General features: G+C 42.9%; 1 protein-coding gene across 14 annotated transcripts in view; it reads right to left on the reverse strand.

Moving 5' to 3' along the window:
* Positions 1-1,328: 1,328 nt before the first annotated feature.
* The window catches only part of LOC309345631 (lethal(3)malignant brain tumor-like protein 4), a 57,882-nt gene continuing 42,427 nt past the window's right edge, over positions 1,329-16,783 (reverse strand). For 12 of the 14 annotated variants that reach the window (XM_081868850.1, XM_081868846.1, XM_081868844.1 and 9 more), the window contains 5 exons: positions 16,221-16,358; positions 15,656-15,717; positions 14,042-14,208; positions 8,183-8,245; positions 1,329-3,505 (listed from right to left, as the gene is read on the reverse strand). In XM_081868850.1, coding sequence (XP_081724976.1) covers positions 3,377-3,505; positions 8,183-8,245; positions 14,042-14,208; positions 15,656-15,717; positions 16,221-16,358 — 559 coding nt within the window. In that variant the 3' untranslated portion in view covers positions 1,329-3,376. The remainder of the gene's footprint in view (positions 3,506-8,182; positions 8,246-14,041; positions 14,209-15,655; positions 15,718-16,220; positions 16,359-16,783) is intronic. The other 2 variants (XM_081868851.1, XM_081868845.1) reach the window with 1 other exon arrangement.

Consider the following 16,783-nt stretch of genomic DNA (forward strand, 5'->3'; position numbering starts at 1 on the left):
GCATTGGCAGGACAACTCCAGCCTAGAGGAATTATAGGCAATATATGGGTAAATTGAATTCTATACAGAAATGAGAAGAGCAACAACTAAATAACAGATTAAAAAGTCTGATTTTGCAAAACTATGGCTAACAGCAGAGTAGAACAAAATCCTTCTGGTTTATTCTCGCTTGGCTTTTCTATTCCTCTGCTGCTCACCATCCTGTCTTGTGATTTGTTCTTCATAAAAGGGTTCATGTTTTCTCCTACCCTACCTGTCTAAGAGCCCCCCAACAATTCAGTTCCCTTCCTGTTTGGTGAAATTTTATCCCTAGATTCTGGCTGCTGCATTCATCCCTCTTTAAAGATGTTGACACCTTGATATTTGTTTTCTGTATAAGCTCAGTATATACTAGCTTTGGTGTGTGCTGACTGGAAAGCACACTCTTTTGCCAAAGAACCTGGATTTGGTTTTTGTGCCACGTGGTTGCACTGCTGCAATGACCACAGAAGTGAGACAGGAAGCATTCCTCAACCTACAGCCCCCTTTCGGTGGATAAATTAGCACTTGGCTCCTGAGCCCTACAAATAGAAACAAACCTTCCTCACATCTATGCAGAGAAGTAACTTGCAGAACCTTGCTGAATCTTCTCAGTCATGGATATCAAGGGCTGTTTTCCTCTTGCATGACAAACACAGGAGTGTTCCATCTGATCACTGGGAGCGGTTAGGCAGTCCTCACATTTTTTCATTAATTGATACTTCCATGCTACATTTCCAATTGCATGAGGGATCCGTGGGAGTGCTCCTACGCTTAGAAATTACAAGGTGTACACAGTTGCCCTGAGAGTCAGTTCAAGAACAAGAGAAGAAAAAAACCAAGAAGTCTGTTTCCATGTTTCCTGCTCGCCAGTTGGACTGAGTGCTTCCCTCAAAAGTTCTGCTTGCATTTAACCAATATCCTGAACTGTTTTACTGCATGAATGTGCAACTTGCAGTTACAATTTGCATATATGTGGCCTTAATTTTGCCCTGCTAAAGGTGCCCATTGTTTCTTCACATCTGCCAGAAGTATACATAGAGAAAACTAAGATGAAAATGTCCTTTGGAAAATATACTCTCTTATAAAATAAGATTATGTATTTTTTTAAAATGCCTCTCTTACCCAGCACCATAAAAATTATATGGAATATCTCTTTTACAGCGAAAGTCATGTGGCATCCTGTCTTCTGTTCTCTCTCTCAAGTATTAATAGAGATTCTCTCTATCACACTCTTTCAATGATAGCTCTTCTACGTAGAAGGCTTAAACTTCTTAGCTTCTTATACAAAAATAGAAAGCTATGAGACATATTGCCTCTGCAGATTTATTAAATACTGTTCAGACTCAGCAGCCTGGATTGTGGACTATTTACAAGTCTTATGTCATCTTGACTTCAGGAAGGTTACAGAGACTCTTAAATAGTTGGGAGATCAAAAGTGGAGAGATGTATGTGAAGTGGATGTAACAGAAAGCTTGACACCATTCTTCACAGAAATGTCACACATTTGCTTATAAGGTAAGTTAAAAGGAGAGAAAGACATACCACCACTGACCAATAGGAAGAGCATCCTTTGCCAGCTCACATTCTTCATGTCAACGATGTAAGACACTAACAACAGAGCAGTATCCTTGCTATGCTATACAGAAGTTCCCTTTTACTCCCTCAAGTTTAAACAGTTATCGACCCTAAAAATGGCTTGACATTAAATAAACAGAAGGCTTGGCTTGCTTTAGATGAGACACTAGTCCAAGGGATTCTATTGTCTGCTAAACACCAGGGCAGCAAATGAGGGGTAACTTTGATGTGCATGCAAGAGAGAGAGAGGAGTTATATGAGAGGGTTCATAAGCTCTTCCACATCTGAAGGGAGGAACATTAGAGCATGTGCCCTTCCCAAGTTATATTGTATTTTGATGGGGCAGGGGTTGAAGACGTGAGAATGACTGCCTACATTACCCAATATTATTGTACAGTGTGAGCTGCTAATTAGGGGACAGCAACAGAAATATGGACTACATGGCCATTACCTGCTGCAGGTGTAAAGGCAATGTCTCCATAGACAAACTGAGCTTATTTTCAGAATCTGCCTTCCCCAGTGAAGATCTGCGTCAAATTGCTCTCTTTTAATATTCTTTTGGCACCTTGCATTCCCCCCTCCCGCCCCGCTTATTTTTTCATCTACCCATATGGTCCTGTGCATTTCAGCAAAAGCTCCCAGAGATTGGTCTGCTGCACAGCAAAGCATGCAGATATCATTCTAAAGTCTAAGACTACTACTGAACTGAATGGAGGATGTGAGGCAGCAGTCCTTAGTAGCTTGTACGTTTGGCTCCTTTGTGCTTAAGTGGTCCACACTAGATACTCCTGTTTATTAACCCGCTGTGCTTTCAAAACAAATGCTTCAGAGTGGGGATTCCAGATTCCTTCCAACAATTCTTGCCTCAGAAAGATCACTACAGAGAGGGATGTGCCATCCCTAAACTTTCCTTGCACTGAACCACAGGGAGATGGAAACATTTAAAACATACTCTAGTAGTTTCGTTATGGCTCTCCAGAGGTTTTCCTACAGTTCAGTTAGGGGAGCCCTCCACCCAAGTGATTGACTTATCTTTTGTTGGAACAATCTCCCAATAGCCTTTATTAGACCTATCTTCATTTCATCTCTTAACCTCTGCAATTGCACAGCTTGAAGTGCAGGTATAATAGCTTGATAATCAATGGTATGGAGTCAGACTTCATTCCTGGCACTCCTTACTCCCTGCCAAATCCTGCTAGACCAAAATAATAATTGCCAGTGCTTGAATAGCTGAAAGAGAATAAAAATTCAAAAGTTTGGAAAAAAGCACAGGTGTTTGATGAGGATTTCAACAGCAGTGCTTTGAAGAATCTGTCTCTTTCCTTGTTCCCTTAAAGCCTATCCCCAAGTTCTGCACACAAAGAAGTCGTCATGGACATCAGTGATAACTTGGATTCTCTTTTAGGCACTATCAACAGGTTAGTCAGTTTGGCTCCCCACCAATAGCAATACCCGATATTCCTCTTATAACTGGAGGCATCATCAAGATCTTCACAAAAGATCAATTTAACCATACCCATATTCAATTAGAAAAAACACACAATTAATAATCTCTTCCTAGAAGGGAAGCCACTAAATCCATTCCAAGTGGCAGAAGAAATTGTACTTCTTTGGGATCCTTTCAGCAGGTTCCAGAGTCTGAAATGCAATTAGACCACTGCCTTTCCAAGGTCCCGACCTGCTCAATATTCAGTAACATGGATCTCTGCTGCTGAGTTGTTCTTTGAAGGCCTTTCCCAGCTCTGATCTCCTGGCTCAGACTGGTCCTGGAGGGGCTGCTTCAGTCTTCTTCCGCAGTCTTGAACATGAGGATGGCATTGTATATTTTAAGTGCTGGTCCCAGCTTGATACTCAGAATTTTAACAATGTCTGACTGGTTCAGGAGAAGGAAGGCTTCACCATCGATCTGCTGGTGGATGGAAAAAGAAAAAGAAAGTCAATATTACGGCTGGGACAATCCAGCTTCCATATGCTTAAAATTAACACAGCATGGGAAGGGCACTAAGAATGACATTTGATAGGATAATCAATTACACCCTTGGTAAGCTTTTTCCAAGCAGTATCCTTTAGTGTACTTCAGATCTTTTGCAGGTGGCCGCTTTCTGTAAGGGAGGACAGGGTTATAGACTCTAAGCACCTGAATAGAAATGGCTACTTTAAAAAGTTATTGTGGTGGGGAAGTGTCCAAGTGTCCTTCACACCATAGGTCTCACATTCAATTCCTGGCATCCCCAGTCAAAAGCAGCTAAAGCAGGAGCTGGGGAAGAACTCTATATATCGGAGACCCAAAAGCAGTTGTTCGTCAAAGCAGACAAGATTGGGCTGGATGCACCAATAGGTCCACCCTGTTTAAGGGAGCTTCATACATTGCTTGGTAAGAACAGAACCAATGTCTGAGAAGCTTTTGTACTTTACAATTCAACAGAGAAATGGTGCTTCATTATATATATGGTATATGCTGAAACAGTCTCAAGGTCCTTCCCTTACTGCAAGGGGCAGTGAACTATTTTCAGCCTGAGGGCTGCACAATGCTTTCTGGGAACCTTCCAGGGGTGATATACCAGTGGTGGGCAGGCCAGAGGCTAACGTGGGCAGAGCAACAAATATGAAATTTACCTCTGTATAGAAGGCTAGCTTTAAACACACTCCTCTCTCCTCCATCCAGGTAAGCCAGAAGCATGGGAAGAGTCCTTGCATTTGGCCCCCAAGCCCAAGGTTCCCCATCCCTAAATTACTATGCTAACTTTAAGGTGGTTGTACATGGGGTCACCCAAAATTCTCTTTAGAGGTGCCTCACTACACACCCCACTTGGCTGTGTTGCATTGAGGTGGCTGGGTGGTGTGTCTGTTACTACTCCTAAACAATAACCCCTTTGCTTTCCTGACAGACCATGGTTGGACCTAGCAGGGGAAATAGGAGGGGGAATGGGGGGGGGCTTCTATCTGCAGTGAAAAGAAACGAAAAGCAGAGTTCACCTCAAGTTCTGCCAGCATGCAGAAATGGAGAGGAGAGGGCTGCTTTCTAGTGGAAGGGATAAAATCTTCTAATTTTCATGCCCCAGAGTAAGTGGGAGGAACAACCCACATGAGGAAACAATATTTCACAGATGAACAACCCTGTTCCAACCTTAGCACATGTGCTGCTAATGCTCTACATTTGTGATGCTGATTGGTGCTTTCTATGTAGAGTTGATAGGAACGTTATCCATGAGACATACAGCTGTACCTCCTCTTATGTAAACCTTGGGACACGTAAGCGGCAAACCCAGAAGTATATTTCCGGGTTTTTGCCATGCGTGCTTGCGCAGAAGCAGTCCCTCCGATTGCGGAAACCTTGGGGATTCGACCGGAGCTCTGGAACGGATCCCGTCCGCAACCGGAAGTACTACTGTATTATGAATTGTCAGTGGTTGTACAATTGCTTAGGCATCCAGGGAAATGGTTGCTGCTTTTGCTACATTTGTCCTTCTTGTAGTGTTATTTTTAAAAGTCTTCTCTCTCTCTTTTCAGATGCAAACTATGGAATCTTCAATTGTTAAGGCAGAAATGTGATGCGCCTTGTGCATGCAGTTGAGCTTTCTTTTCTTTTGCAAGATCTCAAAAAGAAGTTTTTGAGCTATTTTTAAGGAAACTCACCAAAATCTACACTTCCGACATGGGTTGCCATACATCAGGATTTTCCTGGACATTTAAATGATTTCTGGCCAGATACTGTTTCCGACAGCCAAATCCCGGATGTATGGCAACCCTACTTGTGAAGGAAAGCTTTGCCCTTTTAGGCAGCAGCTATTGAGGGGCCCGTTCATGTATGGACTGTTTTGTTCCTAAATCACTCCTAGTAAGGAATTGCTGGATCCATTTTCTGGCCAGAATAGTAGGCTGACCATTGGAGTGTTAAGTTTACATATTTGTTAAATGATGTAGACAAATACATAATTTTCAAAGCAGCTTTGTTTGCGGTTTCAGTGGCTAAACTTAGAAGGAGCTTTGTAGACAGGAATGTAGTAGACAGTGGGGGTGATAGGAAGAATACCCAAGACCTGTTGTTTTTCTTCTCCAATGTGGTTAGTTTTTATCTGCTGTTACTAAATAATGCATGTTTTGTGTGTTTGATGCTATATTTTGAAGGCTATTGCTTACAATAAAACAAATGACTGGTTTGTAATGTTAGAATCATAGAATTGTAGAGTTGAAAGGGACCATGAGGGTCATCTGGTGCAACTCCCTGGTAGAGTCTCATGCTCTACCAACTGAGCTATATAAGCCCAGCATGTTGCTAATGTGCTGTGCTCAGGAAGCACAGAACAGTGACTAGTCTTCCAGCAACGGAAGCACCAGCGTAGTTTAACTACCACTGGGCTGCAGCTTGCCCTGGTGGAATGAGGACAGGTTAGATACCCAAAAGAGAATGATTAGAGAGGTACAACAGAATAACATCTTCAGCAATTCTTTCTTTTAATACACAGACTATGAATAGTTACATTCAAAGACTGCAAATTTAAAGTTGGTAGTGTGCGATTGGGGTTTAGTTGAGCAGGATCGAGTACAAATACATATTTTAAGTTGCCAGCTCAACTTTCCATCTATATGTGGGAAAGATCACAGAATCATAGAGTTGGAAGAGACCACAAGGGCCATCGAGTCCAACCCCCTGCCAAGCAGAAAACACCATCAGAGCACTCCTGACATATGGTTGTCAAGCCTCTGCTTAAAGACCTCCAAAGAAGGAGACTCCACCACACTCCTTGGCAGCAAATTCCACTGTCGAATGGGATGGGAAGATGCAAATGATACTGAGGAAATGAAAAAAAATACCCATTGTAAAAGGCTTTGAAGAGTAGCAATGAAAATTCGTTATATAAGAGCTTATATAAAACAGTAATATAAAAATAAGTATCCATACAATCATTGCCCAACACACACAGTGAAATTTTACTGCAGCTCAATATGATGAAGGTCAAGAGCTTAATGCCCCCCAAATTATAGCTTATGCTAATTTATTTAAAGAGGATTAAAGCTTTGAACAGATCGATGAAAAAGTTTTGACTTGCATTAAAAAAGTTGGAAACTAGTAATCAGCTAAATAGGATGCTAATTTAATTGTACAGTACAGCTGGGCATCAAAGGCTTCAGCCCAGGAGTCAGAAAGTTCTCTGTCCACACTATCCTTTGGCAAGTCATTTAATAGTCCAGCTCCTTGGTTTCTAGAATTGTGGGCACCACGATTTATGAAGGATGTTGACAAGCTGGAACGCGTACAGAGGAGGGCAACCAAGATGATCAAGGGTCTGGAAAGGTCGAAGGAGCTGGGCATGTATAGCCTGGAAAAGAGGAGACTGAGAAGAGATATGATAGCTATGTTTAAATATCTCAAGGGCTACCACACAGAAGAGGGAACAAGCTTGTTTTCTCCTGCTCTGGAGGGTAGGGCTTGAACCAATGGCTTCAAGTTACAAGAAAGGAGATTCCGACTAAACACACAGAAAAACTTTCTGACAATAAGAGCGGTTCGACAGTGAAATGGTCTCCCTCAGGGGGTTGTGGACTCTCCTCCCTTGGAGGTTTTTAAGCAGAGGTTGGATGGCCATCTGTCATGGATGCTTTAGCTGAGATTCCTGCATTGCAGGGGGTTGGATTAGATGACCCCTGGGATCCCTTCCAACTTCACAATTCTATGATTCTATGAAAATGTGTGTGTTCAGAAATGAAGAATGAATGTTTGATCAAGTTCTACTCATATTGAGAAAACACTGCAGAAAGCTTTTGGATTCTTTCATTCTTTCCAGTTCTAACTACTACCAAGCTATTCAAGTTTCAGAAAGATCTCTTCAGACTGTTGGCCCCCAAACAGGCATAATTCTCTGGCTGCAGATCGCTAGCAGCTTTACCCAATCTACTTGGCTACCTTTTTACATAGCTTGCACAATTTGTTCTCACATCAGCTATGGCCATTTAGTAAATAAAAATTAAAATAAAAGCACAACAGCCTACCATCTCTAGAATTATGTACCTAAATATGGTGTGTCTGGGCAGCTCAGCTGCTGCTAATGGACTATTAAAGCAGATTTCAGCAATTCTGTCACCAACATCTTTTTCTTAGCCAAAGTCTCGCAGAGAGGATATTTCTTCAATTTGGTTTAATTTCAGCCTGATCATAAAGCTATCCACTACATGCCAAATGAGCAGTGCTTTTCTTCTAGAAAGAAAGGTGCCAGTACTCACCAACATGCTGTTGGACTCCAACTCCCATTAGTCCCTGCTAGCATAGCAGGGATGGTGGGAGGTATAGTCCCCCAGCTTTGGAATGGCATAATGTTAGCTAGCCCTGCTCTATATCATGCCTTCCTCCAATGATTAAGAAAGCAGAATTATGTAGAAAGACCAGAATATGCAAATCTACTTAATTTCCACAATACAAAGCATTTGTGGAATGAGAATTTTCTCAGAACTTGATGTGGTTAACTTTGGTGCATTGTTTTGATTTTTCTTCTTCTCAATATCCCCCTCCAAGGGCCACACATTATCCAAATGGAACAGATAGCAATATGACGTAGCCTGCCATTAGCATTACATAGCACTGGATTACCTCTTGTCGGAAGAGAGCAGCCTGATCCTTGCAACCAGGAAGACGCTGGACAAATCCAGCCACCTAATGAAGTGTGGGAAATAACAGACAGAATTATTAAAGGGCTGTCCAGCAACCTAATAATAAAAGAAGTCCTGTCTGAAAAAACAACTTTTCATTCATTCAAACAAAATATTGCAAACATTAAGATTTTGCTTTCTTTGTATCTAACCAAGAGATGATAAGAATTAATTATTACATTATTTCCATTTTTTTATATAAAAAAACAACACTGGAGTTGATATAAGGTTTGACGTAGATCTGTATAGTAATATAGCACAGACAAGACGATTAGCAAGCACTAAGGAAAGAGAAGCCTTGAAGGTAGACAAACTTTGGGACAACTCAATTGTGCATGGGTGCGCACTAGCAAAGCAGCATGCGGTCAAAGAGATGTTGTCAGAGCTGCCTCTAGGTCCCAGCTCACAGAGGACCAACGCTAGGCTGTCGTAATGTACAAAAGTCTTTATTGAAGTTCAGTTTCCATTTCAAAGCCACAGCGTGCAGCCCTACGTCTTAAACCCTAGATCGGCGAAGTCCCGTCTGAGTCTCCTCCCCTCTGACACCAGTTTAAGATCCTAGCCCTGCTCCACCTTTTCCACTGCTCTCTCCTCCTCTGGGTCCTCCTGCCCGCTGGGGCATTGCCCTTTCTGGACTCTTCCGACGCTGAGTCGCTTAGCTCCTCCCCCTGCCTCCGGCGGGCTTTAGGACCCGGTTCCCAATCCTCATTCTCTGCTGTCCCGCGCTCCTGTACATTTGAACTTGCCTCTCGCGCCAACCCAGTGACCTTTCTCCTAACCGTTACACTACTTCTGTCACTGCTTCCCTCTTCCGGGATACTGGCCAGATCTGACCTCCCCTCCGTTGTCCGACTCTCCGATGGAGGCGTGGTCAGCCCTGCCTCCTTTTCTCTCCCTGGTGGGGAATGCACTGGCCCCGATACTTGGGACTCTTCCCCCCCACTCTGCTCTGGTGGGGAAGCTGGTCCTGATTTCCAACTACTGCTCTGGGAGTCCCTGCTGCCCCCTTGCTCCTGGGGCGTTCCCCTTGGGAACCCCCTACCCCTGGCCACTGGCGCCCCCTTCTGTGAATCTTCCGATTCGCTGGAGAGGCTCATGGAATCCCTCGGGCCACTGTCCTCTTCTCCTACGCTCCCCTCGGATTCTTCCCCTTCGCTCTCCATTTCCTCTCTTCCCTTTGCCTCTGCTCCTGAGCCCCTGACAGATGTGCTCCTGGATCCTTTGCTTTCTGGCAGAGGATGCAGGGACACATATATTGGACTACAGATACCTTTAGCTGCAACACAAAGAGAAACAACATGAGGATGAGTTTAAAAACAAATAATGAATTTGAAGCAACGAAGCCTTATCAATCCAGGAATAACCAGCCTGCCTTACACATACAGCAGAATGAGGTAGAGTCCTGAGGTAGCTGAATGGACTTAACCACTTCAAGTTGCAGATGAGGGGGCATGGGATTCCATTTTTGAGTGTTCCCCATTGGGGAAAAACCTCCCTGTAGACAATATTTAAAATAATCAAGGACAAAGCTTTTAACCCAATCCACTCCCTGCTTTGCTAATTTTCTTTCTGAAAGCTTTTCATGGGGGGGCGCACAAAAGTGGCACCCCCCCACCTTTGGTGAGTAGCAGTAGAATGTTTTCTACTGGCTCATTCTGTTGCATGTGTAGGCCAGGCTATCTTCACAATGGCCTGGGGCCTAAGAGACAGAAGATGAGAGAGAATGGAAGGAGTGTATAAATTTTACTACAACTCTCAACTTGTATAGCTCCCCCCAAAATAAAACATGCTCTGATCCGGCAATTTTTCAGTAACCTCATGTTCCCTGAAGGGATTAACTCTATTATACAGACCTTGAGCTGTTACAAATGTGACATTCCTATCACCAATACCAAAGGACAAATAGTTACAAGGGACACTGTCAGAAACAATTTCCTCCTTTATATACCATAGGTTATCTAACTCCTTGCCTCTCAGCTTGCATAAGAAAAGTATACTACCGATATGAATATAAATTCCTCTCTTATGTTTCTTTGCATAAGATCCTTCCTAGTTTATTATGCATATCCTTATGTTGGCATTACAGGAATTAGACCATGGCAGTAAGCAAGTCTCACCCTAAAAGATAGTAAAAACCTGCAACTCCGGTTGACACAGTAATGACAGCAATATGGGATTATTGAGCACAGGAAGCTGCCTTACACCAGGTCAGACTGTTTGTCCAGTAAGAACAGTACAGCTTACTGTGACTAACGAAGACTCTCGAGAGACTCCTGCAGGGGGTCTCTCATAACACTTACAACCTGAACATTTTAAACTAGAAATGCCAGGGATTAAACATGGGATGTTCTGCATGCAAGGCATGTGCTCTGCCATTGAGTTACAGCACCTTCTCAAGGGCTGGATCAAAAGTTGCCCCAGCCTTTCTTGTATGAACGGCAACATGCACAAGAGAATAAAAAATGGTTCTGGGGGAGGCCCATGTAGGGAGAAGAAGGGATAGAGATGAAAAGTTGCTCCTAGCTGGTAGGGGGCAAGATCAGATTAAATTCCAATGGATACTGCTAAGGGTAATTTTCATAATATGCTCCATTAAGATATGGGGAGGTGAAACCTAGGAATTTGGACATTGTTAAACACATCCCATTGCACTGCAGATGGTGCCACTATTGTAAAAGATCCTCAGTTCACCCAGCAAATGCTTTAAACTGTGTTTGTTTGCAGTAAAAAAAATGCTCAAAAGAAAGTAGGATTTGACACTGTCGTTTTGAAATTCTGCAAAGAGGAACCAGCCTTGCTAAGCTTTGAACAGGATTCCCATCCGTGTATTAATTTCTTCTGCGGGATTAACTAAAAGGGAGATAAAACTGTCACACATGATACAAAATCACCCTCCCAGCCAGTTACATTTAGAAAACATTTTAAGAAGCATTTGAGAAATAATCAACACTCAAATGATAAGTTCTCACTAGAGGGTAAAGATTATTCAGAATGAGCCTTTCCTTGAGATTTTGCAATGAAGGAGAAACACTCCTACTTCTGCAGCAATTTCCTAAAATTAAATTTAAAAGGTCCTCTTTGGTTTCATTAGTATTACAACTTAATGCTGGAGGCCTCCCCCCTTTTTTTAAACAGAGGCTGTGGGTTCCTTGTTCCAATTTTAAGTTCATAAACAAAGTTCAGTTCCGCCCATGCTACGAAGAACACAAGAAGAGGCTGCTGGATCAGGCCAGCAGCCAATCAAGTCTAGCATCCTGCTTACAGGTTTCCCACCAGATGCCTGTGGGAAACCTGTAAGCAGGATTTGAACACACAGCACTCTGCCCCCTGTGGTTTCCAGCAACTGATATTCAGAAGCACTGCTGCTTCCACTACCACTATGACACATTCAGGATTCAAATACTAATGAGCACAGAACTGCAGCCTTTGCCTCTTACTTGGGAGAAAGCCCCATTGAACCTAGTGAGGCTTTCATCTGAGAAAACATGCATAAGATCAAAATGCAAGTTGGGCAGTTCCCCAATGATTTCACAGTGCTGTTCCTTCTGAGCTTACAGCATTTGTGATAAGCAAATTAAGTGCCACATACCAATAAATTTCACTTCCTATCCTAGGAGGATGATTGGCTAGGGAATGTCTGTGCAGTCAGACCCACTAAGTAGTAGTTCTACAGCCAGGATTTTGAAATTGGAATGAGATGTTCTTCTCCAAAATACAGATAAACTCAAGGATATTTAAGGTGAAGAAAATAAATGAAGCATGATAGCGGGTTTAATATTCTCCCCCTGCAATTAGGGTTTAACTGGATTAAAGAAGCATGGTGGGCAGAAAGAATATTATCGTTAATAATTGTTTGATCAGCAATATTAAAAAGAGCTCAACTATTTTATAGTGTTGTCTCAAAAGCTGTATTCTGAATACATAGATTTCTCCTTCAGAAGTCAAACTAGTCGAGGAGGCTTTAAGTTGGACAAGCAAGTGTTCCCCCCTCATAACAACTCAAGAAACTGCTGGATCAGGCCACTGGCCCTCTCTAGATTAGCATCCTACTCTCACAGTGGCCAGCCAATTGCTTGGGGGAAACCTGCAGGCAGGGTCTGAGCCCAAGAGCACACTTGGCTCCTGTGGCCTATAGCAACTGCTATTCCGAAACATTACCTTAAACTGGGGAGGCAGAGCATAGCCATCCTTGCTCATAGCCATTGCTAGCCTCATCCTCCATGAATCTGCCTAATCCTCTTTTAATGCCATCCAAGTACCATCACTGCCTCCTGCAGGAGTGAGTTCCACAGTTTAACTATGACTGCACCCTATGCAAAGAAGTAATCTGCTCCCAATCAAAATGTTTCAAGCTCCAGTCACCTCACTCTTTCTCCAGGCCAGAATAAGGACCACTATGTAACTGTGAAGCAATCTGTATCTGGAGCTCTATATTTTTGCAATGCTTGACCGACTGAAGTATTCTGGCTTAGGCCAGAATGAAAGCTACAGTTCTACTGCAGCTGCCTCTCTTTGCCTAAAAAGGACTGAGAGGGATATTCACAACAATTACTCTCTAGCCTAGGAAGGAGAACTATGGCAGTCAAGAGCATACTCAATTGTTTTGTTTTAATAAATCATAGTTAAAGCCCAGGGGTGACCAACACAGTGCCCTCCAGGCATTGGACTCTAATTCCCATCAGCCCCAGACAGCATGACCAATAGTCAGGGATGATAAAAGGTGCAGCACAACAGCATCTGGAGGGTATGGCATAATACTGAATGTGGCACAATGGGTCAGTGCCTCTGGCTGTTAACCAGAGGTTTGGTGGTTCGAGCCCACCCAGGGATGACTGTGGGCAGAATTTCTGCATTGCAGGAGGCTGGTTTGGATGACCCTTGGGACCCCTTCACACTCTGCAATTCTATGTTTCTATGAAAGCTTTATATCTCCTCCTCATGGCTTTGCTGGAGCAAGAAAGGTGAATGTGTGAACTCGAGTCTCATTCATGTAATGGCAAATCATATTATTATATAAAAATAAGACCAGTATAAGATGGCTTCATATATTTGTATTAATCAAAATAATAATCATAACATGTTAATGATAAAGTAGTAACATTTGGCTCAAACTTTGGAAGTGTCAGTCTTTCATGATATCAAACATCTCCAAATTTTGAAGCATAAATGAATAAATTTTACAGGAACAACTACTGCAACTACTATGAAGCATAACCCTTGAAAAAAGTATAATTTATACATTTTCAAAATAGGGCCAAGTGATTGTCAAACCAAATGGACTTTCATCTACCGGCTCACATCAACTCAAACAAAACCACTCTTTGTCACTTTCAGCCTGTGGTATAGCGATTGCTAACTCCCAAGGCAACTGGTGCAAATGTACAGCACACGGCTCAGATATGCTGTGTCACTCAATGCCTGACTGCAGGGGAAACATATTGGCTTGCAGCAAAGCACAACGTTAGTTTTGACTGTAAACCCATAGTCTGTCAGCAATCATGCAAACTGTGGGGGTATTCTGTGCCACAGTCATGCAAGCATGCGCAGGACAATTGCAATGTAAAGTGAGTCAGCAGCAGACAAGCACAGAAAAGGCCATTGTCGAAAGAGGCCCCAAAGGGGGCAGCTGGTAAAAGTGGCATGGCTGCACAAGGAAGGATCAGTGCAAATCTATGTGTCTTGATCTAAAGTTCTGAATTAGCCACAGCTGTAAAGCAGAGGAAGAAAAGAATCACTACCACTATATTAAAAATGCTTTCCAATTAGACGGGGGGGGGGGGGATCAGGAAGCACAACTCACCTCTTCAACACTCCATTTGGCCACATTCTTGGCGGTGAGGCCAGAGACCTCCGGCAGTAGCTTGCAGTGTTGTTCCCAGCAGAGATGGAGGCGGTGGGTAGGGTTTGCAGAAAGGGAAGGCATGAAGACAGACTGGTGGAGGGCCTGCTGCAGAGCAAATGCTGTGTCTGGGAAGAGGGAGGGCAGGGAAGGAAAGAAGATGAGTCAGTCCTTGTTCAGGTGCAATTTAGAAGTGCAGGGCTGGAGCATCCCTCCCGAAAAAGGTAAAGAAGAAAGCCCTGTGCTGTTACAGATGCTCTCAGGGAAGAGATGCCCCGATGCTAACACAGGAGGGATTGCCAGGGAGGAGGAGGTTGGGTAACTGCATCTTCAGATGGAAATTAATGGCACCATTCCAGTTTACAGTTTGTATCCAGCCTGTTCAGAGCACTCTGCATACAAGATAATGACAAGCACTGGTCACATCCCTGGAGAGATGACTCCAAGGTCAGGAAGGTTGGCAGTTCCTTCCAGACGTTAGTATCAGTCTCCATTTGTCAAACAATAGAGGCATTAAGAACAAGAAAACATCTCCCGCCTGCCTGCCTCTCTATCCCTCTCATATATATAAGATCATCTGATTATTGCTGTGTCATGGTGCAGTAAAGATTTGTGGCTATCTATGCAGCATATACTGGAGCCACTGATTAACATGGCATGGCACAATTTCTTTGATTAGCAACATTAGCATGATTTATTGGGTTAACAACATTAGCTAATTATGTTTGCCGCTCCCCCTCCTCCACCGGGACACATACACAAAAAGAAAGGTATTTCAAAACACCAGGACCTTTTAAGTGATGGTTATTGTAAAGGTCTGTAGTGACATCTAGTGGCATTTTCAAATAACTGAGATATACTGCTTATAAGAGATCAAGTACTGAACAGTCTGTGAAATGCTGTGTTCTTACTCCTCCCCTAGTTTAAAAATGATTGAGGAATACTGGGGCTCAAAGGGGCTGCTTATGATGAGATTGTACAACTCCCCTCCCTGCATTTTACAAGGAGCTTGTTAGGGAAACAACATGACCCCTCCCCCAAATACACAACAATAAAGCTGTTTGGTGCTGTTACAGCACAAGTGGTTGAAGTTTTTGGAAGGGTGAGAAAGGAGTGGGGGGGAGCTATAGCCTCTTCCTTTCCCACTTCCTGAAACCTCTCCTCTGTGAGCTAGTGCTATAAGCTTGCTAGAAGATGAGCAATTACAGGCTGGGGATACACTACTTTTTGTTGTGGGCCCTCACTTTTTTATATGGATTGTAGATTTTTCTGAGCTGAAGCAGGGAAATCTCTCTAGTGAAGACAGCTCTCCCTGTGGGTTGCACCTGTTATATTGACCAGTGGTCAGTGGAAAGAGATGGAACACTTATGGCTCTCCAATGAGTAATCTGATCTCTGCAGAAACAATTAATATTCATTTTAACAGGTTTGCCAGAGGAAAAGAGGTGGGAGAAATGTAAGCGGCAGGAAGCATCAAACCAAATAGTTTGACCTTATAATTTTCATGACCAAATTTCCAGTAACTCCACAATTGTTTCAATGGTTTTAAAAAGCACAAACACAGAATTAACTAACCTCTTCCATCAGCCTCCTGCTTCACTAGCTGGAGCTGTATATAGCTACGTGAGCAACCAATCCTGAAAACACAGATTTCGGCAGTAAGGCAAACAATTATACAGAAGAGACAGAAATGCTTCTCCAAAGAACACTTAAATCACGGAGCTGAATAAAAGACTTTAAAATGTTTTTTGTAGCATGGTTAGCCAGCATTTGATAAAATGAGCTCTGATTCACAAATGCTTATGTCACAATACATGCTACCCTTTAAAACTTTTTAAGTTTATGCTGCCACAGGCCGCTAACCCCTTTGGAATAGAAATTGTTGGGTCCAGTGCCAGCTGAGGATCACTCAATTGTAATGTAAAAAAATGGTTTGGAAATTGACTCAGTCACTTTTAACTGATTTTCGAATTGTTCAGGTACATTTATTGATACTCCACGAATTTGTTTAATTCTCCTTGAAAGCTACCCTTGCATCTGTAATCAGTATCCCAACATTTCCCCTTCACTTCAAAACTAAATAGTCCAAGTGGGAAACTTTATTGGGAGTAGGTTTAACAAGTTGAACAACTTTGCTTACCCTTTTGATTTGATTTTAGTGACAGCAGACGATTCCCCTTCCACTGAGTCCTTCTCTTGGCTGGTCTCAGACTGCTCAGAAAGACTGTGGACACTGCTCCGTCCTGATCTCTCCCCATCTTGTGTGGATGATTTTCTACTAAGAATACAATATTTATGTCTATAAAAACCACTTCCCAACACTCCCAACTAGCCATGAATTAGAACTCAGGGCAAATCCTCACAAATTAAGGGTTGTGATTGTGCAGATAAAGCCTGGCAAAGTCCTCAGGAAAGGATGCAGTGATGCAGATAGGACTGGCTCAGCTGTCAGTGACTCTAATTAAGTTCTGTGGGGCAATTAAAAATACACAAAAAGGTTCCCCACCAAAATCAGTCACAAAACAAGAATCTTTCCCCTCCCAGCAACAGAGTTAACAACAACTGCTGTCAGGAAAAGGCCACAAAACCAACACAGTATAATTGCTCAAGTGCCTGAGAGAACAGGGACATCTTTGCCTGGCACCAAAAAGATCACAATATTGGCACCAGGGAAGCTTCTCTGGAGAGTCTGGGGCAAGTGGA

This window comes from Podarcis erhardii, assembly GCF_964252035.2.
Source record: "Podarcis erhardii genome assembly, chromosome: 7".
Classification (NCBI taxonomy): Eukaryota; Metazoa; Chordata; class Lepidosauria; order Squamata; family Lacertidae; genus Podarcis; species Podarcis erhardii.